Source organism: Muscardinus avellanarius (assembly GCF_963383645.1).
Source record: "Muscardinus avellanarius genome assembly, chromosome: 10".
Lineage (NCBI taxonomy): Eukaryota > Metazoa > Chordata > Mammalia > Rodentia > Gliridae > Muscardinus > Muscardinus avellanarius.
Genome location: NC_137796.1, coordinates 109,533,037 through 109,558,323, shown reverse-complemented (window position 1 = coordinate 109,558,323; position 25,287 = coordinate 109,533,037). Strand labels below are relative to the sequence as shown.

The 25,287-nt window shown below is 49.5% G+C and overlaps 1 protein-coding gene across 2 annotated transcripts; it reads left to right on the top strand.

The window, feature by feature from the left end:
- Positions 1-25,228, top strand: UBN1 (ubinuclein 1; the record flags this gene model as incomplete). 2 transcript variants are annotated; one of them, XM_080704093.1, is made up of 17 exons in its annotated part: positions 1-249; positions 5,507-5,593; positions 6,032-6,127; positions 6,438-6,572; positions 7,229-7,332; positions 7,986-8,424; positions 12,849-12,919; positions 14,678-14,807; positions 14,959-15,077; positions 15,284-15,412; positions 15,597-15,740; positions 19,205-19,255; positions 19,348-19,390; positions 20,517-21,719; positions 22,777-23,026; positions 23,238-23,327; positions 25,179-25,228. In XM_080704093.1, 17 exons carry the CDS (start codon positions 1-3, stop codon positions 25,226-25,228), a joined length of 3,390 nt encoding a protein of 1,129 aa, XP_080560219.1. The 2 variants fall into 2 exon arrangements, with proteins under 2 accessions (XP_080560219.1, XP_080560220.1); XM_080704094.1 differs by lacking the exon at positions 23,238-23,327.
- Between the last annotated feature and the right edge of the window lie 59 nt (positions 25,229-25,287).

Sequence of the window (25,287 nt, the reverse complement as noted above, 5' to 3'; positions counted from 1 at the left end):
ATGTCGGAGCCCCACAGGGTCCAGTTCACCTCTCTCCCAGGTCCTCTGAATCCCGCGTTTTTGAAGAAGTCCCGGAAAGAGGAGCTTGGGGGAGCAGAGCAGCACCAGGACTGTGAGCCAGCTGCAGCAGCTGTTCGGATTACACTCACCCTCTTTGAACCAGATCACAAACGCTGCCCAGAGTTCTTCTACCCAGAACTGGTGAAGAATATACGAGGGAAGGTGAAAGGCCTTCAACCCGCAGACAAGGTACACGGGGCGGCCGGGGGGTGCGCCATAGACCTAGCATGCAGGTGTGGGATGTGGGCTGCCTGCCTAGGCCATGCCACTCATCCAGAGCAGTGACAGTGGGAATGGGTCATGCGGCTGGGCATGCCGGGAGAGAATTGTTCTTAGTACCATTTTGCTGACTTACGTTAGAGAAAGATGTATGGTAACTCCAAGGCTGGTCTGAATTATGGCTAACTAACATAAATAGAAGAAACAACAAAATTTTTATGAGAAGGTTGTAAAATGTGTTGTATAAATAAGAACAGTTCCTTGACCATTGCAGTGCTGGCATCTCACGCTGCCTTCTCTGCCTGATAAAAGAACACGTAAGAAAAGACAGGCTGCTTCTTGTCCCTGCTAAACACAGTTTAGTTTCTTTCCCTGGGTCGTTTCTTTCCCTGAATCAGTAGAAACCCATTTCTGCCCCACTACCCTTGTGTTGATATGAAGGAATAGGCTCAGGGGCATTCTACTTCCAAGCCATACTCCCAGCACTTTCTATTGTGAAACAGTCTCCCTAAGATGTTGAGGGTCTCATTCAGTTGTTGGGGCTGACCTAGAACCAGCGATCCTCCCTGTCTCAGCCTCCCGAGGACTGAAGGCATGTGCCATATCGCTGAGCTGCGGCCATTTGGGTTTTTTTTTTTTGTGTGTGTGTGGGTCTGGGGGATGGAACCCAGGGGCATTCGACCTCCAAGCTACACCCCCTGCCCTAGTTTTTTTTTTCTTTATTTTTTCTTTTTATTATTATTTTTTTGGTGGTACTGGGGTTCTTGGAAGCCCTTCTATATCCGGGCTACACTCCCAGACCTTTTTTTTTTTTTTTTTTAAATTTTTGGAAACAGGGTCTCTTAAGCCAGCGCGGCTGGCTTCGAACCTGCGCGATCCTCCTGTCTCCGCCTCCCAAGAGCGGGGATTATAAGCGTGTGCCACCACACCCAGCTTTTTTTCTTTATTTTGAAACCGGGTCTCGCTGAGTTACAGAGGACCTCACTTTGTAGCTGAGGCTGTCCGCAAACCGTGATCCTCTGGTCTCAGCCTCCTGAATGCTGGGATTACAAGAGTGCACCACCACGCCGGGCTAGCTTCTGCCATTTTTGCCAGAATTGGCTTGTAGCACTCAGGGTGTTTGAAAATTAGTTTCTTTAAGAATGTTTTTTGACTTTCCTGGCAGATGAGTTTTACTTTTTAGTATAGGACTTTGATGCATGCACAGAAGTAGAGAATATAGTATAAGCAGCATTCATGTGGCTATCACCCAGCTTCAGCCCTTATGGTGCTTTTGCCAGTTCATTGGCATTTCAAAAAGTAAGACTGTCTAATTGAGTCACGTAGATAAGACAGTGTCCATGGGGTAAATGTGCAGCTTGATGGCTTTCACAAACCGTAAACCCACATAGCCTCCACTTGTGTCACAGGATACATTTTCCAGGACAGCAGGAACCCTCCTTTGGCCCTCACAGAACACAGCCTTCTCCCTCTGGGGCAACTCTTAGCAGCTAAGATGAGTTTTACATGTTTTTGTGTAGATAGAATCATATAGTGTGAGTAGGAAGTAGGTGAAGAATACATACATGTAGCTGGGTATAGTGGTGCACGCTTATAATCCCAGCATTCGGGAGGCTGAGACAGGAAGATCAGGGTTTACAACCAGCCTCAGCTACTTAGGCCCTCCTGCAACTCAGTGAGACCCTGTTTCAAAATGAAGAAAAAAAAATAGGTCTGGGGGTGTGGCTGGGAGGTAGAATCCCCTGGGTTCCATCCCCAGCACTGCAACAACAAAAAAATGTGTGTGTGTGTGTCTACATACGTACACACGTGTATTACAGTACTGGGGATGGAACCCAGGGGCATTCTACCTCTGAGCTACACCCTCAGCCCAGTTTTTTATTCTTTATTTAGAAACAGAGTCTCACTGAGTTGTGGAGGGCCTCACCAAGTAGCCGAGGCTGGCCGTGAACCTGGATCCTCCTGGCTCAGCCTCCCCAGTACTGGGGTTATAAGTGTGCACCACCATACTCAGCTGGTGAAGAAGATTTTTAAGCATCTACTATATCCCAGTACACTGTGCTAGTTTCTGAGGAAAAGGTTGCTGGGGGCCTACACTTGCTGCCTTCTGGTTTCTGGAGTGGCTTTAGTGAGATGGGGATGAGGCTGGTGCCTGGCGCTCAGGTGTGTGCAGGAGGAACATGATCATGGTGGTGAAGTTTCTAGCATAATGCCTCGGTGCCAAATGGTCACTCAGTCTAATTCACATTTGGGCTGATGGGAGAAGTATGCTTGGTTAGAAGCATGACACACTTTTCTTAAAATGTATTTCGCGGGACATAGTGGCACACCTTTGTAATGCCGGTACTTGAGAAGCTAAGCCAGGAGGATCACAGGTTTGAAACCAGCCTCAACAATTTTGTAAGACCTTGTTTCCAAACAAAAATATTTTAAAAAGGGCTGGGGGTGTAGCTTGGAGGTGGGATATCCCTGGGTTTAGTCCCCAAGACCACAAAAAAATTTTTTTTTTAATTTTTTAAAAAGGGATGGGAGTATAACTCAGAGAATGCCCCTGGGTTCAGTCTCTAGTACAACAAAAAAAGTATATTTCCTTGATCGAGATCTGATTGGCTGAGTGACTGAAGCTAATGAATCCAAAGGCAGGGCCGTCCTCTTATCCTGGCCTGTGGGCAGAATAAACAAAAACAATGTCACATCTGGCCGTAATTCCTTTTTCAATGTGGAAATGGCGTCTTCTCCCTTGAGAGGAAGAGCCAGTGTCAGGAGCTGGTCAGTGTGTGTGTTTATGGGTCACAGCGGACTGGCAGGCCAGGTGAAGCTGCATCTGCAGTGCTCCGACTTGGGGCTCGGATGCCGCTCTCCCCTGCATTCTAGAGAAATGTGAGCCCCGCTCAGGGGACCCATTATTGGATTTCAGGGTTAGAGCTCCTGGATTGTTGTAGGTCTACTCTCTGGTGTTAAAGTGTAATAGAAGCCCATGTGTGGTGGCACACACCTGTAATCCCAGTACTTGGAAGGCTGAGATAGGAAGATTGAATATTCAAGGACAGTTTCAGCAATGTAGCAAGACTCAGCAACCTAGTGAGACTCTGTTTCAAAAGGACTCAGGGTGTAGCTCAGAGGTAGAATGCCACTGGGATCAGTCCCCAGTCACATACACACTATGACCTGGGCTGGGGTGTGGCTCAGTGGTAGAGCAAAGAATTGCCTAAAGTGTAGGAGGCCCTGGGTTTGGTCCCCAGCACCAGAAAGGAGAAAAGATAAGCTGACACATTTGTCTATTGATTCACTTATCATATAGTTCTTCCCTTGTGAAATACTGTGCCAGAAGATGGGCAAGATACTGTCCCAGCCACAAAGTAACTTGCAGTCTTATAGATGGTGTAGGAGAGTTGTACTAGGTAGGTAATAGAAGTTACAATGTGATGATTAAGTCCGCCACAAACACAGGCCTGAAGGGCTTGGGCAGAGGAAAGCTCACATGTAGGCTGTTGTGTTTGGACAGAGCCCGCCTCCTTCTGTCAGGAATGGTGGTCATTGGAGGGCTGTAAGACATTAAGGAGTGCACGTCGAATCCACGGCTGCTCAAGATGGGGAGTGTTCCTTACAATTATTTGGACCACGGAGACAGGAGGAACACAGGGTCGCGGCCAGCCTCAGCTACTCAGGCCCTCTTCAACTTAGTGAGACCCTGTTTCAAAAATAAAGAATAAAAAATTAGGCTGGGGATGTAGCTTGGAAGTAGAATGCCCCTGGGTTCATTTCCCAGTACTGCCAAAAAAGGAAAAAAATTACTTGAACCATCCAGTTTCAGTTATAGGTGATCATTGTAGAAAAAGTAGATCCAGTTAAGCACATGTTTTAAAATCCACCTTTGTGGTATGTACTATAATTTCACATTACGCATATGTATTACAAGTCATTTAACTGATCCTTTATTGGAGGGTGGGTTTTAGTACGCAGATATGGGAGGGCAGAATAAGAGGTTGTTGTTGTTGTTCTGCGTGTGTGTGGTACTAGGGATTGAACCCAGAGGCATTCTACCTCTGAGCTACACCCCCAGACCAATTTTATTTTTTATTTGGAAACAAGGTCTCACTAAGTTGCAGAGGGACTCCCTAAGTGCAGGGGCTGGCTTCAGACCTTCCATCCTTTGTGTATCATCCTCCCAGGTACTGGGATTACAAACATGCGCCACCATGCTTGGCTCAAGAGTTTTGTTTTCAAACAAATATGTAGCCCATAGAGTCCCAAATGTAGTGGCATATTGCTCCTTTTCAGAAAAATCATTAGTCTGTGACCCCCTGGGCACTTCCGCTGCCCCTTATTTTTATTTCAGGTACTCTACCCCACATTTGCACCTGAGCCTACTATTCCTGCCCCTTCCCCCTTGTGTGATTCCCGCATACCCCTTGGTGGCAGTATCACCAGTTTTAGAGAATATGTGATCTAATCTTTAGTGTTTTTTTTTTGTTTGTTTGTTTACTGTGAAGTACTGTGAAGTCTTGAGCATATTTGGTATAGGTGTCTTTTATTAAAATTAAGATTTTTTAATTGATCAAAGAATAAGGCTCAACTCCAGAAGTTTTACTTGAAGAGAAAAATAAAAGGATGAACTTAGAGAGTAAAATTAAACTCCGGAAGGTTGCCCGAAAGTATTTGTAGTGCATCTTGAGGTTGGAGGACAAGAAGATGGACCCTTGAAAGTAGACCCCAGAATATGGTGAAGCCTGTCAACCTCTTCTTACACTGTTTTCAAACGCATAAACGATAGGCTCACAGCAGGAGTCGACTCTCCTGGACATAGTTTTGTAGAGGTTGGATGTCCTCAGCTGAAGGCCCTTTGCTGTATTTGAAGTCCCACCGTCTCTAGTGCTAGGTGTGCAGTTGTAAGGCATTTAATAAAGTTTGCTAAATTACATGAAGGGAAGTTTTGCTTTTTTTTTTTTTTTTTTTTTTTTAAGTCTTGGGGATTGAACCCAGGGGCATTCTACTTCCAAGCTTTACCTTCCTTTTTTTAATTCTATTTTGAAGCAGGGTCTCACTAAGTTGCAGAGGGCCTCATGAAGCAGCTGAGGCTAGCCATATATACTTTAATTAAGGTAAACACTGATGAAGTGGTCGCATGTATACAGTTTATAGGTGTTGAGTAGTCAGTAAAGGCTCTGTGATAGGACTATGACAGTGTTTTGTGGCTCTTATTTTTTGTGGAATGATCTCTTTACAGAAGAAAGATCTCTCAGATCCTTTCAATGATGACGAAAAGGAAAGGCATAAAGTGGAGGCCCTTGCGCGGAAATTTGAAGAAAAATATGTAAGATTTCCCTCTTGGGCAAAATTTGGTGGGAGAGGTTTCCAAACACTTGAATGTTCCTTAAGTAGATTATCATGTAACCACACTGACCTGGAAATAATTATAGAGCCCAGAGAAAACTGAAATGATTAAATGCATTGAAGTACAGGAGTGTCGCTTGGCAGGAGCCAGCATGTGAGCCAAATGGACAAATAAAGTGGGCAAGAAGAGAAAGGTTGGGAGGTGAGACGTGGGGAGCGTGGGGTTCATGCTTGTCTTAGGCTGTTTTATGCAGATAGAAATTTGTCCTATTTTCAAAGGTATCCAGGGAGGGAGGGAGGGAGAGAGAGACCGACCCAGTGCTTTAAAATATTTAATCACCAGCTAATAAAGCTCAAGGCAACATTAAATTCTATGTGCTTATCAAAAAGCATGTAACCTCTTGCTTTTAAATTCTAGGGTGGAAAGAAACGTAGAAAAGACCGAATACAGGACTTGATTGATATGGGGTATGGTTATGATGAATCGGATTCCTTCATCGATAACTCTGAGGCGGTGAGTGGTTGATGGACGTGCTTCTGTGGTGACGCAGGGAACCGGGGTCTAGCCATATGCTCTCCTTAGCGGGGCGGGCGGTGCTGATGTGGAGGGCATGGCTTTCTGGGCCTGGGCCTTGGCTCCCTCATCTGGAAAAGGTGGCTGCCCTACCAAAGGGCTTTGTAGCTTGCACGTTGTGGTCAGCGGGAGGGGAGTTGAGTCAGGCTGAAGCGTGAGAGAGAAGCAGAGCGCCGTCTCTCGAGACTCACTTAATGCCTTGGCACCGCAGCACCCGACCTGGAACTGACGGCATGTTTTCTCCCTGCAGTATGATGAGCTTGTTCCTGCTTCTTTGACCACAAAGTACGGAGGATTTTATATTAACTCGGGAACCCTGCAGTTTAGACAAGCATCAGAATCCGAGGATGATTTTATTAAAGAAAAGAAGAAAAAGTCTCCAAAGGTTAGAACATGCTTGCTTTTGAATTTCAGAAATGCTTTCTGACATGACCCTATGTAATAGGTGACTCCAGAAACTGCCGCGGTTTAGGATGGCTCAGGCTGGTGGAAAGGCTGTGCGGAGGTGACGTGAGTGTAGGGCTCTGGTCAGCCCTCGGGCGTCATGTCCACATCACGTGATGCCCCAGTAGCCTGAGCAGGCGTCTCTCCAGGTGGTCTCAGGGTGGGGCTGAGAGCAGTGGGGTGTGGAGCCAGGCACCAACCACCCTTGCTGGCCCTCTTCTGTGGATGTGTAGAGGACTCCAGTTTCCAGGGCTGTCACTCGCCGAATGCCAGTCAGCCTTAGGTTGAGAGTATTTTAGCGTCTGTCTACCACTACTCATTGTTTAAAACAAGAGGTAGGGCTCACCTACTACCCAGTCCAAGCAAGCAAGGTTTCAGCCTTGAGAGAAACCTCTGTTGTCTCTACCCAGGGCATTTCCAGGACACACTCTGAGTGGGAATGCTGTGGGTTTGTGGTCCAGGGGCTGCTCTGAGACCTTTTTGAAGGAAGCAAGACAGGTCTCAGATGTGCCCTGGGCGGAGCAAGGCCAGTGCCCTCAAGTGCACTTGGTCCCTGAGCGAGGGGCGGTGTAACTGTGCCTTGTCTTTAATTCTCAGAAGCGGAAGTTGAAGGAAGGTGGTGAGAAGATAAAGAAGAAGAAAAAAGATGACACTTATGACAAGGAGAAGAAATCGAAAAAGTCCAAGTTTTCCAAAGCCGGGTGAGAGGCAGCAGCTTTTTGATGGGATAAAGTCTGACCCATGAGGGCAGGACGTCAGGAGCTGACTCACCCTCCCCCACAGCTTGAGAAGAGGACAGCAGGGCTGGCCCACAGGGCTGCCCTGGGCATGAGGACGCCCTCGTCTCCGCATGTCAGCCCGCGTTCCTCTGCTCCACTGTCAGTGGCGGCAGCTATTTCTGTCCCTGTGCTATTGCTGATGTGCCTGGTTCTCTTGGGCGCTCCTCTCTCTGCCCCAGTTCTTCCATCTCTGTTTTCCTTTGTCTTCTGTGGTCATGCTTCCTTTTCCTTGGTCTCACCCCAACTGCCTTCAAGTTGCTGCTGCTCTCTGCTGCTCCTGCTTTCTCCCTTTAAATACTTGTCTTCCCCTCCCTGGTATTTGCAGCCTTTTGTTTCAGTCTGGCAGGGCAGATGTTTAGCATTATGTGACACTGTGTTGCTAACCTGTATTCACTCTCAAGCTTTGGTCCAGCAAGAAGGAGCACCTAATGCCAAGTGGAGGGAGGAGGAATAACAGGGTGGACTGTGGCAGGCTCTCCTGGAGACCGTCACAGTGGAAGCAGGGGTCGAAGGTCTCTGGAGTTTCCGTGGAGGAGTCCTGCAGCCTTAGTAACCAGTTTCTCTCTTCCTTGCAGCTTCACAGCCCTCAATGCCAGTAAGGAGAAGAAGAAGAAGAAATACTCTGGGGCTTTAAGCGTTAAAGAGATGCTAAAGAAATTTCAGAAGGAGAAAGAGGCACAGAAAAAGAGGGAGGAGGAACGAAAGCCTATAGTGGTCTCATCAGCGGAAGCCCAGGGCCTGCGGGAACTAGAGGGCGCCTCTGACCCCCTGCTCTCACTCTTCGGCTCCACTTCTGACAATGACTTGCTCCAGGCGGCCACTGCCATGGACTCACTGACTGACTTGGACTTGGAGCAGCTGCTCAGTGAGTCTCCAGAAGGAAGCCCCTTCCAGGATATGGATGATGGAAGCGATTCCCTTGGGGTGGGATTGGACCAAGAATTCAGGCAGCCCACTTCCCTCCCTGAAGGCCTGCCAGTGCCCCTGGAGAAGCGCGTTAAGGAGCTGGCTCAGGTATGGTGACACAGTGTGGCCGGGCTGTCCTGGAAGCGGTCAGGCAGATTGGCATTGGTCTGCACAGCGTGAAGCTCCATGCCCAGAGAGACCCTAGTGAGTGGGCAGTGAAAGTGTAAGCTTGTTCCACCTCGCCTCTCACCGTGAAAGAGGAAGCAGTGTAGGCTTTGCCCATCAGGCTTCACTTTTAGGCCTTTCCTGGTTCCTTCAGTTCTGGGAAATTTACTTTTTTCTTGGGAGATTTTTCTATCTTTCCATGTTCTGCCCGTCACTTTCTTTCCCATAAAGTATCTTTCCTTTTGTGTGATAGGCTGATACTGATGTCAGCAGCAGGCATCTGAAGGAGAGTTCACCTTAATATTTTTTCAAAGGTTTACCAATTTACTGCAGTGTGTAAACAAGGAAGTTACACATAGAGCGTATGCTCTGGGGTTTCGGTTGTCCTCTTGCATGGGGCGTCGTCAGTGTTGTAGTCATCACAGAAGCGCCTCCGTGGCAAGGAGTGGAAAGGAGCTCACCCTGACTGCCATCCACCCTGCAAACACCAGCGTCGGCCCCTAGCAGAGAGCAGCTCTGGCTCCTGCTCTTCTCTAGTGATTTGGAATAATCCCTCAGTGCTAAGAACTGTCAATGGAGTAATATATTACTATGAACCAAGCATGGATCATTAGTTCTGATGACATTACCTTTTAGTTAAAATTAAATTTTACCTCGGGCACTGCGGCTCCATTTATATTCAGTAGCTGTAAGTTTTGAACCAGGGATTCTTAGCATTTCAGAATCACTGTTGTTGTATCCCTTATGTTTTAGGGCAGAGTGAAATGTCAACCACTGCTAAAAATGACTTTCTCACTTCCAGGAAATACTTGAACACAGCATACAAAGCAAACAAAATGCCATATTCAGATTCTAGTTCTTCCTTATTAGCTTGATGCAGTATTGGACATGTGTTCTATTTGAGTGTAACGATTTAAATGAACTGTGCCAAATCGGGGTTTCTGAGTATATCTCACTATGACATTGAGTTGAAAGGAGTTGAACCTGAACTTGACATGTTTGAGCATAATGTCCTATGTTTGCTCTCTAGAATTCATGTTTAAAAAATTACTCTTTGTTCTTTTCATTCCTCTGGTTTGTATTCAAATTGTTTTGTAGTTTTGAAAGTCTTGTTAAATAAGTAGGGACTATGTGACAGTAGCCTGTTGTGTTTTAGAGAAAAGTCAAAACAGCTTGTGGCTATGTCCTCGTTCCCGCCACAAGTTATGTTCTAGTGTGGTGGCTTTATTTCACTTGCTTGGGAAAAATGGAGACACACTGAGTAGAAACAAAGTGCTGTAACTGAAGCAGGGCTGGGCTCTGCAGGCGGACACCTGTTTAGCAAGCCTCTCTGAGTGAGTGCTCTTGGGCATGACATGCAGGGCTCAGGGTCTTTAGACAGGGTGGTCCTGGGTCTTCGTGGGAAGCGGTGACCAGAGAGGTTGACGTTCTGGTTTGAGAATACAGTGTTCAAGTGTGAGACTGATACTTTAGTCTTCACCTGGCCCTGATCTTATTAAGAAAGAAACTTTGGAAAATGGGATGGGGAAGTATCTGGGTATTACCCATCACCCCACTAGTCTAAAAACAATTTCAATTTGCATATTCCTTTCTAACCTCTATGTAAATGTTTTATGCAGTTGTGATTATAGTTGTGAATATAATTGTTTTATGATTTTTTACTAAATAAATATTATTATAAAGCCCTCATTATTTTTAATGGTTGCATTAAAAATAAGGCTTATTTTAGAAAGTTACTTATTGCCACTCCTGACAGGGCCCCCAGATGCTCCTTTCCAACTGGGGCCTTGTGCTTGTGGTGCCTGAGGTACCCTCTTGCTCCCACACATACATGTGTACATGGGTCCTTTGGAGGCTCCTGGGCTCTGTTGAGAATCTGCTGGGAAAGGTAGCCTTCCCCGGAAAGAAGGCATTTGTACACAAAATTTACGTTTAATTCCAAAATTATATTTGGATATCTGGGTCCTTAATAACAAGTCCTGTCCAACTGAGTGTGGTGACACACACCTATAATCCCAGTACTTGAGGAAGGGGGCTGAGACAGGAGGATTACAGTTTTGAGACTAGCTTCTGCAACCTAGCAAGACCCTGTTTCAAAACAAAAAATAAAAAGGGCTGGGGATGTGGCTAAGTTAGAATGCCACTGAGTTCAATACCCAGTATCACACACAGAAAGAGAGAGAGAGACAGACAGGAGATAGGAGAGGAAGAAATTCGGAAAGAAAAGGAAAGGAAGGCCTGTACTAGATTTCGAAACGGACATTGCACTAAGGCTGTAGCACAAAGCAGAATGAAATACGCTCTACCGTGTTTAGATGGCTAACTAGATGGCCAAGTGAAAAGACAGACTTAAGAGACAAAAGCCGGGCATGGTGGTGCATGCCTTTAATACCAGTACTTGGGAGGCTGAGACATTGGAAGCCAGCCTCAGCAACTTAAGACTCTCTGCAACCCAGTGAGGCCCTACTTCAAAATAATAAAATAGCTTGGAGATAGAAGGTCCCTGGGTTCAATCCCCAGTACCACAAAAAGAAGAAGGAGAAGGAGAAAAATGGGGGGGGGTGGAGAGGCTCTTGAGGGTGCATAGGGCTGGACTGGAGGCCCCAGCCTCCTCGTGGAAGATGGCCTTGTCAGAAGGCGGGGCAGGCCAAGGATGAGTGAGTGGATGGACGATGAGGGCTCCCTAGAGTGTGGCAAGAGAGGGGAGCTGGAGTGGACGGCTGGGCCAGATCTAGGGGGCTCTGCATACCATGCGAAGGAGTTTGGGTTTGGGCCTAGGCTTGGGCAGAGCTGCTGAAGGGCGCTAAAGAAGAGAAAGGGATGGTTTAGGAAGGTTGGATGGAGTGTAGATTAAAAATGGGGAATAAGGAGAATGAGCAAAAGCTGTGGCAGGTCTGGTTTTAGGTAAGTTGAGTTTTGCATAGTAATGGAAATAACTTAGAGGTAATTGGCAACCCTGGTTCAGGGCTTAGAGATTTAGATTTGAAGGGCCTACATGTGTATCTGTTGTTTCGAAGTCATAATGGAAAGTAGTTATGGGGAAAAGAGAGCTCTAGATAGAACTGCGGGGTCCTTCTACAGTCAGGGAGCTAGTGGAGCGACAGATGGAGCCATCAGAGAGTCTAGAAGGGGCCAGGGGATGCAATCAGAGGAAAGCAGAGGGTTAGTCGGGATTTATCTCTTTTAGACAGTCACCTTGTCACTCCTTTGCCATCATTGGCATATATTAAGTCTGATTTCAGAAATTTCATTTTGCCTAAAGCCTGCAGCCCAGCAAATCTTCTGTTTATATCAGGGTTCTCAACCCTCCCCACACATTAGAGTCACCAGGGAGTTCTGAAGGTTGTGCCCCTCTCCCTCTCCCTCTCTCTCGCTCTCTCGCTCTCTCGCTCTCGCTCTCTCGCTCTTTCTCTCTTTTCTTTTCTTGTGATGGTACTGGGAATAAAACCCAGGGGCCTTCTACCTCCCAGCTACACTATCCTCCAGACCTATTGTATTTCTTATTTGGAAACAGGGTCTTGCTGAGTTGTTGAGAGCCTCATTGAGTTGCTGAGACTGACTTTGAACTTATAATCCTCCTGTCTCAGCCTCCAAAGTACTGGGATTATGTGTTTACACCACGCCCGGCCTTAGGCCACTTCTAAAGAAGACACATTCCTGAGTCTTGTCCTCAGACACTGTAATTCGATTGGTCTGTTGCTCAGGTATTTTCCACATGCAGTCAAGAGGGAGAACCACTGGTCCTCACCTTTGCAGGAGTCTCCGGGTGTGAACTGTGTTCTGTGGAAAGCAAAAGAAGATTCTAGTAAATTCTTCTCATCTCAGACAGTATGGCATGTCATTCCAGGGGTCTGAGTGATAGAATATTTGTGTTATACCCTGAGTATATTATGAATTTTTAAAGGATGATAATGTCCTTAAATGCTAAAGCTACACATTTTTTAACAGTATTTTTAGTGGTTAAAAGCTTTTAAATCTTGAACGTTTGTTGAAGTTCCTAGTTGGTGTCATATTGTTGATGAGTGGAAACCCCAGCTCACAGTGTAGTCGATGGAGTCTGGGCACAGAAGGTAGAGAGCTGAGTCGGCCCTGACCAGAGGCACCAGGATTGCTTGGCCTCTGTGTGGCTTTCTTTTATGTGGCTGCCGTTTTAAGTCCTGGAACAGATAGTCCAAGATGCTGCTGCAGCTTTGAAAATAGAGTCTCCATCATAGGTGACCTTAATCTGGGACTTGGGCAGAGTCAGGAAGGTGGTGGGAGGGCTTCATTGACAGGTGATCTGTGGTGCAGTGACTTCGGAGCTTGCGGCTGTGTGAGGGATGTGTGGGGAAAGGCACTAATGGCTGTTCCTGTCTGCTGTGAACCAGGCTGCCAGAGCTGCCGAGGGAGAGAGCAGACAGAAGTTCTTCACCCAGGATATTAATGGCATCCTGCTAGAGTGAGTATTGTCTGTCTGATTTTATCTATTACCATGCTTGGGTTGGGCAGAGTAGGGGAGTATGAAAGTACAGGTGAGCCACACACAGGTGACCAGCTATGAGAGAATTGCATTAATGTGTTTTTTTTTTGTTGTTGTTGTTGTTGTTTAGAACAAAACAAAATGGGGACACTAAATACTTGTCTCCAAGAATGACGGGCCTTGCCAATCTTCGGCTGCAGGCCTTATTTATAAGAGCACTATATGTAGTCGTTGGCTGTTGGAAGAGGATTTCTTGTCAAGCGTGAAATGAGAAAATAATTTTCTTGCATGTCCCCGAGAATCCAGAAGATTGAGTGGCAGGGGGGTGGCCCCAGGACCTACTTCGCCTCAGAGTGCTGGCCAGCACTTGCTATCTTCTCACTCCTCCCAGTCCCTCCTCCCCGCCACACTTTCTCCAAAGCCTGGAACCTCTGAGGCACTACTCTCTGTGAATGGATTAATAGCCCCCCAAAAACCAAAAACAAGTCTAAACCAGATTCCTGTATTTAGCCCCCAGCTTTGCAGCTTTTCTCCTGGTTGCATTATGCAGCAGGAGAAGGTTGTTGCTCAACAACTGAGGGTTTTGCCTATGTAAGAACAGCTGTCTAAACTTGGGAATGTTCTAGCGAATGGCCTTGCCCTGGCCAAGATCTGGACTGGCTACTTGGGTCAAGAAGCATGGGCCTGGCCGGGCGTGGTGGTAGATACTTGTAATCCCAGCATTTGGGAGGCTGAGACAGGAGGAGTGCGGTTTGCGGCCAGCCTCAGCTACTTAGTGAGGCCCTCTGCAACTCAGCGAGACCCTGTTTCAACATAAAGAATAAAAAATAGGGCTGGGGTTATAGCTCGGAGGTAGAATGTCCCTGGGTTCCATCCCCAGTACTGCAAAAAAAAAAAAAAAGAAAAAAAATTAATTAATAAAAAAAGAAGCATAGGCCACAGAGAGTACCTGAGGGTCAGCATGGCTGAGAGGTTTGTGTCAACAAGAAGCCCACGTGAGCATGCCAAACATGGAAAACTCGAGGAACTGGACAGAAATATTTTTCTGTTTATCCAGCTGGGGAAACTGGAGAGGTGAGGATTTCCCTGACCTCATAATCATGGAGAGAAGTGGGAACTGGGAAAAAGAAATACTGCTATAAGCCTTAAGTAGCTTGTTACTTTCCACTTTGATAACTTTTATGCATTGTTTATTATTTATTTTTTGTGTGGTACTTGGGGAAAGGACCCAGGAGCATTCTACCTCCGAGCTACATCCCCAGCCCTACTTTATTCTGTATTTTGAAACAGGGTCTCCCTAGGTTGTGGAGGGCCTCACAAGTTGCCGAGGCTGGCTACAAACCTGCAATCCTCCTGCCCCAGCCTCCCAAGTACTGGGATGACAAGTATGTGCCACGATGCCCAGCTTTATGTTTTATTTATGAAATTTAGCACTCAGTGTTGGTACTCTCAGACTGTGTTTTTGTGACTCCTTCTAACCTTGGTGCTGTCCTTGACCTGAGAGCCCTGACCCACTTTACGCAGCCAAGTTCATCAAGTGTCGCGATTGTTTGTTGACTGCTGCTGATCTGTTGCCCTGGCCACTCAGTTGCTTTTGTGTGACCAACAAGATAAGGTTTGACCTGCGTCTAGCGCCTAGGTTTCCTTTCCTTATGGGGGCCATGAGGATAGCACCTAGCTAGGGGAAGAGATGCTACATGCGCGTCAGGCCATTGATGAACCTGTTCTGTTCTTCAGCATAGAGGTGCAAGCTCGGGAGCTGAGCAGCCAGATCCGTTCTGGGGTATACGCCTATCTCGCTTCATTCCTGCCGTGCAGCAAGGATGCTCTGCTTAAACGTGCTAGAAAACTTCACCTCTATGAACAGGTGAGTGGCTCGGGGCCTGGCTGGGGGAGGGAGCCTGGTCCACATAGGGGCCACATCTGTAGCCTCACTGCTGCCTTTTGATTAACCTGCGTGCGCCCTTAGTGTAAGAGTGGTGCGTGAGCCAGGCCTGTACTGTTCCTGCTCTCTGCAGGGCGGGCGCTTGAAGGAGCCTCTCCAGAAACTCAAGGAAGCCATTGGCAGGGCGATGCCCGAGCAGGTGGCCAAGTACCAGGACGAATGCCAGGCACACACGCAGGCAAAAGTTGCTAAGTAAGTGTCTCGTTGCTCTTGCGTGCCATTATCCTCCCGTCTCCCCTCTCTTCACACCTCTCAGTATTTACTTAGGTTTCCAAATGAGACTCTTGGCTCCTCAGCATTTTCTTCCTCTGATATTGGAAGTCCCCATTATAGAAAGAGGGACGGGGCGGTGGTGGGCAGGAGGACCTCAGGGGCTATGCTTTCTATTCTCCTTGTAGGATGCTGGAAGAGGAGAAAGACAAGGAACAGAGAGAACGGATTTGTTCCGATGAGGAAGAAGATGAAGAAAGAGGGGGCAGGAGGATAATGGGGCCCCGGAAGAAATTCCAGTGGAATGATGAAATCAGGTGTGCCCAAACTGGGACCTTGCCTCATTGGAGGGTTTGTGGGGCCAGTTTCTGAGCATGTCCCCGTATTGCTAATGAAGGTTAAGATCATTTACTTTCCTCGGGGCTGCTGAAAGCACATGATTGAAAGCTTGAAGAGGCATTTGGGGTGGCTGGAGGGTTCTGATTCCTGCCTCCACCTCAGGGAGCTGCTGTGCCAAGTGGTGAAGATCAAGCTGGAGAGCCGGGACCTGGACAGGAACAAGGCCCAGGCTTGGGAGGACTGTGTGAAGGCCTTTCTGGATGCCGAGGTGAAGCCGCTCTGGCCCAAAGGCTGGATGCAGGCCAGGTGAGGGGCTGCTCGGCGAGTCTAGAGACTGTCAGAGCTGTACCACTGCGCACAGAGGCACACGCGTATGACCCAGGACTTGGAAGACTGGGACAGGAGGATCATAGGTTAGAGGCCAGCCTCAGCAACTTAGACCCTGTGTGGAGATAGAATGCCTCTGAATTCAATCCCCAGTACCATGAAAGGAAGGAAGAGAGGGAGGGAGGTGGGGCAGGGAAGAAAGAAGTTGAAGCCAGTCATGGTGGTGCTTGCCTATAAACCCATTCTTAGGAGGCTGAGATAGAAGGATCAGGGTTTGGGGCCAGTCTCAGCAACTTAGTGAGGCCCTGTTTCAAAATAAAAAATAAAACGCAGAAGCTGGGCATGGTGGTGCATGTTTGTAATCCCCGTTCTTGGGAGGCTTAGACAGGAGGATCTCACAGATTCAAAGCCAGCCTCAGCTACTGAGTGAGGCTCTTAGCAACTTAGACCCTGTTTCCAAGTAAAATACAAAATACATCTGGGATTTTATCCCAGAGGTAAAAAGCTCCTGGGGCCAGGCGTGGTGGCTCACGCTTGTAATCCCCAGGCTTGGGAGGCGGAGACAGGAGGATCACGCAGGTTCGAAGCCAGCCTTGCTGGCTTAAGAGACCCTGTTTCCAAATAAAAATATAAAATAGGTCTGGGAGTGTAGCCCGTAGGTAGAAGGGTTTCCAGGAACCCCAGTACCACCAAAAAAAAAAAAAAAAAAAAAAAAAAGCTCCTGGGTTCCACCCCTAGTACCACCAAAACAAAACAACCCCCAAAACAACAAAAAAATAAAAACCAGGTGTGGTGGCACTGCTTGTAATCCCAGTATTTGTGAGGCTGAGAATGGAGGCTCGCATGGGTTCGAAGCCAGCCTCAGCTACTTAGTGAAGCTCTCAGCACCTTAGTGAGACCCTCTTTCCAAATAAAAATATAAAAGAGGTCTGGGAATCCTGGAGGTAGAATGTCCCTGGGTTCCATCCCTTGTACCACACAAATTAAAAATATAAAAAAAATAAAAAATAAGCCGGGCGTAGTGGCGCACGCTTGTAATCCCAGCATTCGGGAGGCTGAAACCTGGAGGATCGCGGTTCACAGACAGCCTCAGCTACTCAGTGAGGCCCTCTGCAACTCAGTGAGACCCGGTTTCAAAATAAAGAATAAAAACTAGGGCAGGGGGTGTAGCTCGGAGGTCGAATGCCTCTGGGTTCCATCCCCAGACCCGCAAAAAAAAAAAAAAAAAAATAGCCGGGCGTGGTGGCGCACGCTTGTAATCCCCGCGCTTGGGAGGCAGAGATAGGAGGATCGCGCAGGTTCGAAGCCAGCCGCGCGCGCTGGCTTAGGAGACCCTGTTTCCAAATGAAAATGTAAAAATAGGTCTGGGAGTGTAGCCCAGAGGTAGAAGGGCTTCCAGGAACCCCAGTACCACCCAAAAAATAAATAAATTAAAAAATAAAATAAAATAAAAAATAAAAAATAAAGAGCTGGGCATTGTGGCACAAGCCTGTAATTCCAGTACTTGGGAGACTGAGCTAGGAGGAGCACAGCAAGGCCAACCTTAGCAATTTACCAAGACCCTGTTTTCAAAATAAAAAAATTCGATGCCGGGTGTGGTGGCACACGCTTGTAATCCCCGCGCTTGGGAGGCTGAGACAGGAGGATCGCACGGGTTCAAAGCCAGCCTCAGCTACTTAGTGAGGCTCTCAGCAACTTACTGAGAACCTGTTTCCAAATAAAATATAAAATGGGTCTGGGAGTATAGCCTGGAAGTAGAAAGCCTCTGGGTTCCACCCTCAGTACTACCAAAAAATAAAAAATAAAAAAATTCGGCTGGAGCCAGGTGTGGTGGCACACGCTTGTAGTCCCAGCATTTGGGAGATTGACGCAGCATTTGGGAGACTGACGCAGGAGGATCTCAGGTTCCCGGCCACCATCAGCTACTTAATGAGGCCCTCTAACTTAGACCCTCAAAATAAAGAATAAAAAAATAGGACAGGTGGTGTAGCTCAGAGGTCGAATTCCCCTGGGTTCCATCCCCACACCTGCAAAAAATAAAGGGCTCGGGTAGCTCAGAGGTAAAATGCCTCTGGATTCAACCTCCGGTACTAATATAAGTAAATAAATAGGGCTGGGTTTGTAGCCTTGGTTTTGTCCACCCTGGTACCAAAAGAAAAGAAAATAGTTGAGTGCTGCTATGTACAGCCAGGCCATCAGGGTCCCTGTCTCACCTGATGTCACCTGAGTAACTGAGAAAAGAGGGCGCTGCGAAGGTGTCCTCTCAGTCTTCCCTAGAAGAAGGCAAGCTGTCCGTGGGGTTTGTCCTTGGAATTCTTTTTGTGTGTGTGTGGGTCTAGGGATGGAACCCAGGGGCATTCTACCTCCGAGCTACACCCCTGGCCTTATTTTTTATTCTTTATTTTGAAACAGGGTCTCACTGAGTTGCAGATGTCTCACTGAGGCTGTCTGTGAACCACGATCCTCCTATCTCAGCCTCCCGAATGCTGGGATTACAAGCGTGCGCCACCACGCCCGGCTCTCCTTGGCATTTTTTTCCTGCCTCTTTTCAGGACTGGCTGCGTGCTCTTCTCATGACAGTGTGCACTTTCCTATTTGGACATAATGGCTCACACTAGTGGTTGAGAGGTGGATTTGTCTTGGCACTCCTTTTTATTTGGTGATAGTGCTCGGGGTCAAATTCAGGGCTCACACGTGCTAGGCAAGCACTCTGCCACTGAATGACACCCCCAGCCCTTTTTTAATTTTAATTTTGAGATAAGGTCTAGCTAAATTGCCTAGGCTGGCCTTCAACTCATGGCCCTCGTCATGCCTCAGCCTCCTAAGTAGCTGGGATCACGGCCATGCACCACTGCTTCTAACCCTTAGGAGTATGTCGTAGTGGCCTTAAAACATCTCATTTGCCAGCAGCAGGGCTGGCTCTTTACTGGAGCTGAGTGCTGGGCTTTCGCCCCAGAGGCTGTTTTGTGTCACTTCCCAGGAATGCACACAGGGCAGGGGAGTTAGCTGGAGCTGATCTTCTCCATTGGGCAGAATTCGTCTGTGATCTGCATAAATCACAGAGCGTTGGGAATTGCTCTTCTCTCCCTATAGGTTGGACTTGCATGAAGAAAAATTTTGTTGAGTTTCTCAAGAAAAAGACACATTGTGGGTGGCTCGATACTCTTTCCTTGTGAGGGTTGAGAGGCCGTGAGGAAAGCACTGCTGCCTTAGGGAAGAGTGGCCTGGGAGGTCAGTCACGGCCAGGCATCTCAGGAGAGCCCCGACTCTGGGCTTCTGAGTAGCCAGTGACCCGAGACCCCTCAGCAGGAATTGAGCTCACCAGATGACTGGAGAATGCTCAATGAAGAATAGCTGCCGAGCACCAGGGACACCAGAACCGGTCCCGGAGCAGAGCGGTGTGTCCAGGGTGAGTGCAGTGGCCAGTGTTCTCTCTCTTTCAGGACTCTGTTCAAGGAGAGTCGACGTGGCCATGGACACCTGACGTCAATCCTGTGAGTGTCTTGGCGCTTTGGCTTCTCAGGACACTGTTTTTATCTCCCACGGATCTCTTCTGAACCTTTTCTGTGTCCATTCCTTTGAACAGGGCGAAGAAGAAAGTAATGGCCCCTTCAAAAATCAAGGTGAAGGTGAGTTGGCCTGCCCAGGTCACGTGCCAGCTGTCCTCTTCTCTCCGTAGCCGTGCTCAGGAACCTCTCGAGCAACCGTGGCAGCAAACTGAGCTTCACTGGTCTAAGGAACAACTGCTCAGGTGGCATTCTTGAACCTGTGTGGGCAGACGTCTGAGCTAGACCACTTACCCATCTAGGGCCAATTCTACAAACAGTGCCCAACTGACCCGGTTCCTGGGTGGCCGTGGGGTCTTCGGCAGCGCTCTGAGGAGTGAAGAGCCTCTGCGGGGGGCAAGGCTATACTCTGTGTGATCGTCTTTTTCTGGCCAGCTGCGGTTTGGCCTGGAGCAAGAGCAGGAAGGAGAGGTGGCTCTGTTGAGCAACCTGGCAAAAGTGCAGGGCAGTACAGCGGGTGGGTCACAGATGTGAGAACCACCTCAGACGTTACAGAAACCTGGCGATGTGGAGAGCGCTTCTGCTTGCCACATTTTGACCAGTTTTCGAGGCCTGGTGGTACCGTGACCATACATGAGGAGAAAATGCGAAGCTGTGCCAAATCACTTGCTCTTGAGTGTTACAGACTCCTGCAGTGCTGGAGACACACCGTGTTAAGTGTGCCTGAGACCCAGGAGTGACGCGATGAGTCATATCTGCGCCTGCGAGGACTGAGGGATGGGTGCTGGGAGGAATCAAGAAGGCAGTCCTCATGCCCTGTATCAGTCTGAGTGCAGCAGGGAGCACGCCGAGATGCTGTGAATGCCAACGGGCAGAGTGTCTCCTTGCTCAAATCTTGTACTTTTTCAAAAAGAGAAACGCTTCCCCATGAAAGTAGAGGGTGTGTGTGTGTGTGTGTGTGTGTGTGTGTGTGTGTGTGTGGTGAGTGTGTGTACGTACTTAGCAACAAAGCCTACTGTAGTAAACCTCTACTGAAGTAGAGGGTGTGTGTAGTAAGCCAGACACACAGAGAGGGAGCTCAAAGGCAAGACAGGCGTGACACCTGGCGGCTCTCGTCCACCGTTGTGTTGTATTACACAGGAGTCTCTTAGCTTTGCCGCTTGAGCTGTCATGTTTACCTCTTCACAGCAGGCCAGTCTTGTGAAGAAGTCTGAACATGTTAAACATCAGCATTTCTGCTTTCCTTTAGGAATCATCCAGCAAGCCTGATAAAAAGGTTTCCATCCCACCAGGACAGATTGGTGGCCCCACTGCTTTGCCATCGGAACACCAGGGAGGAGGCCTGAGCAGGGAGCTCCCACCCCAGATCTCTGGTGGCCTGGCTAACTCTGCTCCTCTCAGCCTGGAGGACTCACTGGATGAGGACTTGGTCCATAACCCAGCTTCCTCGGTGGAAGCGGTGTCCAAGGAGCTGGCCGCGTTGAATAGCAGAGCAGCTGGGAACTCTGAATTCACACTGCCTGCATCCTCCAAAGCCCCAGCAGAAAAAGCCACAGGTGTTTTGTGTATGGAAGAAAAAAGGAACTTTGGGAAGCCCAATCCCTCTGTGCCACCGCCCACTAGTGCTCTGCAGTCCCCCCTCAATTTTCTGGCTGAACAGGCTCTAGCACTGGGACAGTCCTCTCAGGAGAAAAAAACAGAGAGTTCTGGCTACAAAGAGCTGGCCTGCCAGGCTCCCCTCAGCAAGAGTCTGCAGGACGCGCACCTGTCTAAGGCAAAGCATCACAGCCTGCCACGGACAGCACACGCTCCCCAGGCGGCAGCTCCTGGGCCTGGCCCACAGGTCAAAGTCTTTCACGCAGGCACTCAGCAGCAGAAAAGCTTCACCCCTCCAGCTCCCTTTGTCAATAAGCTCCAAGGCCCCAAAGCTGCCTCCCCACAGTGCCATCGTTCCCTCCTGCAGCTGGTGAAGACAGCGGCCAAAGGCCCGGGCTTCCATCCCTCCACGCCAGCCTCCTCAGGAGGCTCGATGTCCTCCAGTGGCAGCTCTCATAAGACCCTGGCCTCGTCCTCCACTGCACTGAGCCATCCAGTAAAACAGCATTCATCTAGTTCTGCAGGGCCATCTTACAAGAATAATCCATTTGTTGGCTCCATCTCCAAACATGGAGTTTCTTCTGGCAGCTCTTCCTCTGGAGGAACACCAGCACAAAGCTCTGCTTCTGGGACCCTGGTCCCCGGCGTACAGCCTCCTACAGCACAGTCCACCAGCCGACCCATCCCAAGCTCGGCTGTGAAGAAGCCGCCTGTCTCCCAGAAGCTGACCCTAGTGGCCCCTCCTGGTGGTCCAAATGGAGATTCTGGCGGTGGTACCCAGGGAGTGGCGAAGCTACTGACCTCCTCCCTGAAGCCTGCCACAGTTAGTAGTGTGACATCGTCTACCTCCTTGCCAGTGAGTATCCCAGCAGTGCAGCCTGCCCCACCCGCAGGGGACACGAGGACAAGGCCACTTGCTTTCCCCGGGCAGAGGATGTGACCTGGCACTGAAGGTCAGGTGGGAAGAGCGAGCTCAGACCTGGAAGGAGGACTGGGCTTCTTGCTCAGACTTCCCTGTCCTGGGCAGGAAGGTCCAGGATAGCTGGAATGTCTCCTCAGGAGGGCAGATGGAGCAAAGCACCTGTCAGCACTGTGCCTGCAGGGAGACTGGGTCTGCACGGCACAGAGTGCGCCTCAGAACTTGACTCCCTTGACCTCCGACCTGTGAACCTCCAGACGAGGGGCTTGGAAGCGCCTTGACCTGCCAGGCGATAGGCCTGTGGAGGTGTTCATGCCCGGGGGATGGCAGCACCTTCTCAGAGCGCTGCTCTGGTTGGTTTTGAAGGACTCAAAGGTGATTTGACAGAGTTCAGCAGCCAATGAGTGCTGTGTGGGTGCTTATGAGAAGTTTGGGTGCAGCTTTGGAAAATAGGAGAGGGCTTTTTTTTTTCTTTTTCCTTTTTCCAGTATATTGGTAAAACTACAGGCAGGTCTATTCAGAGAGGTCTCCCTTTTCCTCCCACCGCCCTGTAGGCTAACTATGCACCTTACCTTCCAGTTTCTTTTTCCTATTCTTATTTTTATTTACTTTTTTTTTTTTTTTTGTAGTACTGGGGTTTGAGTCCAGCATTCTACCTCTGAGCTATATCTCTAGCCTTTTTATTTTGTTGGTCTCACTAAGTTGTTGAGAGCCTCACGAAGTTGCTGAGGCTGGCCACAAACTTGTTAACTTGCTGTTTCAGCCTCCCAAGTCCTGGGATTACAATTGTGTTCCACTAAGTGTGTTCCAGCTCAAATTTAGTATCCAGTAACCTGGAAAGTGTTCCATGCCAGTCCTTAGAGACTGCCCTTATTCTTCTCTTGGGGCCACAGATAGGAGTGTGGCTTTCCAGGGCATTTGTTGTGTGTGCCCTTGTCCTGCATGGTGTGGGCAGAACTGGGGTTCTGACTGCTTGGCTCTGTTTTCTCCCCAGAAAGCAACGGGTGGGGCTGTGCTGCTGACTGGCTCCTCTCCCTTAAACCTGCTGTCCTCGTCCTACAAGTCCAGCAGCCCCAAGCTGCCCGGGGCCATGAGCTCTAGCTCGCTGGGGATCATAGCGCCTGTCCCGTTTCCGCTCCATGTGCTCTCCTTCAGCGCAGATTCCTCTGCCAAAGCAGGGGTCTCCAAGGATGCCATCGTCACAGGCCCAGCCCCCGGCACCTTCCACCACGGCCTCAGCCACAGTAAGTGCTTGTCTCCCGTCTCCATCCCTCCCCGTGCTGTGATTCCTGTGTTGTGTGACGGGATCAGATCTGGGGACGCCAAACCCCTCCCCTTTGGGTCTGGTTCCCAGGCTGCTCTGGCAGGTCGTCTGGGGCTCTCAGCTGCCGGAGCTGCTTTTCCGTCGTGTCTTCAATGTGTGTGTTTTGTTCTCTCCCCTCCTGTCTCTCTCAGGTCTTCTGGCTGGCTTGCACTCCAGCCCGCCCCATGCAGCACCTCTCCCACATGCTGCCGTGTCCACCCATGTCCCGCAGAGTCTGCCAGGTAATCACCAGACGGGCAGTGTGCCACATGCTCTCGGCGCCATCCCCCTGCCCTTGAGAGCACTGTCTGCTGCGGCGCTTGTCAGTGTCCCTGCCTCGCTGTCCCTGTGTTGTCTTGCCTTGTCCTTTAACAGAGGCTCTGGCTGTGTGGCATCAGATGGCATTGCCTCTGCCTAGAGGCCCCCGTGGACCACACTTGGAATGGCTGCTGGGCTTCCAGAGCCTGTGTGAGCACAGAAAGTCCTGGGACTGGAGCATGAGGCAGAGGTGCTCCCAGCCCTCCGCTCACCCTTCCTTCAGTTAGAGCGAAGGCAATAGATCTCGTCCAAGGGTTAGCTTGGAACTACAGGGCCTTCACCGTACGACACGCACGTTCCAGGTGCTGTTAGTGAACAGAGGCTCTCCACGCGCCTGCTGTGGAAGGGGAGGTCCACATAGCAGCGAGAGGCTGTAGCAAGGACTGTGAGGAAGGACGGTTTTCCTCGGATGGTGGCGTGGGCCAGGGAGAAGCAGCTTTCAGTCTGGCCAAATGAAAACCTTAGAAGCAGCTTTGGGAGCACAGCAGGAATGAGGCCAGTGTCCGCCCACAGAATGGTGCTTTTGAAGAAGTATGGATCTCTGAAAGCACGAGAAGGGGCACGGCTGCCCCGGGCAGGCAGCTTGTGTTAAGTGGACCTTGCCACACTTGGCCCGTGGATCCTTGATGCTTGGGTACGAACATCTCCTGGGATTCTGGCGTGAGAAGCCTGGCGGGACACTAGGTTCTGCCGCAGTGTTCTTACTGCTGCAGGCCTGCACCAGCCCTGCCCAGCACTGTACTGGCAGGCAAGAGCGGCCTTAGGAAGCTGATCTTGGGCAGCCCGCCCTATGGACTGGTGCAGGCTGGGAGTAAGATGAGCACCCCAGCCCCGTGACTTTCAAGTAAGCATCTGCCTCCCGACCCGCTGTGGGCTCCTGGAGCTGATGCCCTGAGGTGGAAGCATCTTCAGCGAATGCCAGAGGCCCTCTGGGGGCAAGAATGGGTTAGTAGATCTCCAGATGGAAAGTACATCCTTTTTCCTCTGGAGAAGCAGTGAAATGACAGCTGGTGGCTGTCACTAGAGTTTACTGTAGGTGGCTTCAAAGCTACCCAGGTGAGAGCTTGTATTGTGTGGAAGCAAGATGGCCCCATCCCTGCTTGCATTGGGGAACATTTCTCTTTTAAAGAAACAAAGTAGTCAATGGAAATAGGCTGTGGGTCTGTGGTATTTACAGCCAAAGAGTAGAAGAAAAAAGAAAAAAGAAGAAAGGAAAAGTTTGCTCTCCTACCACTTCCCATTTTTCTGGGTCGCCAGAGTCCAGCCGAAGAGCAGCTGTGCTGCAGCTGGTTCTCTGAGTGCATGTTCTCTCCCAGGCTGCGCTGTGGGCTGTGGGGTCTAGACACGGGGCTGTCATGAGAGCTCTGTGCTGCAGCGTTGCAGCTTGACTGCTGTCTGCTCTGCCTTCCTGTCCTGGTGTGGGCCCAGAACACCAGTGCCTTTGCACGTGTTGCTACAGTGCCTGAGGGTCCTGTGGTGGTAGGAGGGTGAGGCTGCTGCCCTGAGCTCTGGTCACCGGGCCTTGCCGTGGGATGGCGGTCCTCACCTGGGACGCAGTGTGTGCCGTGAACACCGCTCAGCTCAGCAGCCTGCACAGTGCTAGCGCCCACGCGTGGTGTAGGCTGCAGCGAGTAGCAACATCCACAGCCATGTTTTGGGGCTTGAGCCTTAGGACACTCAGCACGCAGGGACCTTTGGTACTTAAGCGACCCCCTCAGGAGTTGCTGAAGCAGAGCTCCTGAAAGACTTGTCTGTTCTTGTTTGTTCTTTTCCAGATTCTTCTCAGCTTCACGGGAAAGGGCCTGGCGTACCACGGAAATTGTGACCACTTCGGAGGACAGGCTTGATTTTTATTGGCTTGGGTCGGTGGGAGCCGAACGTGCC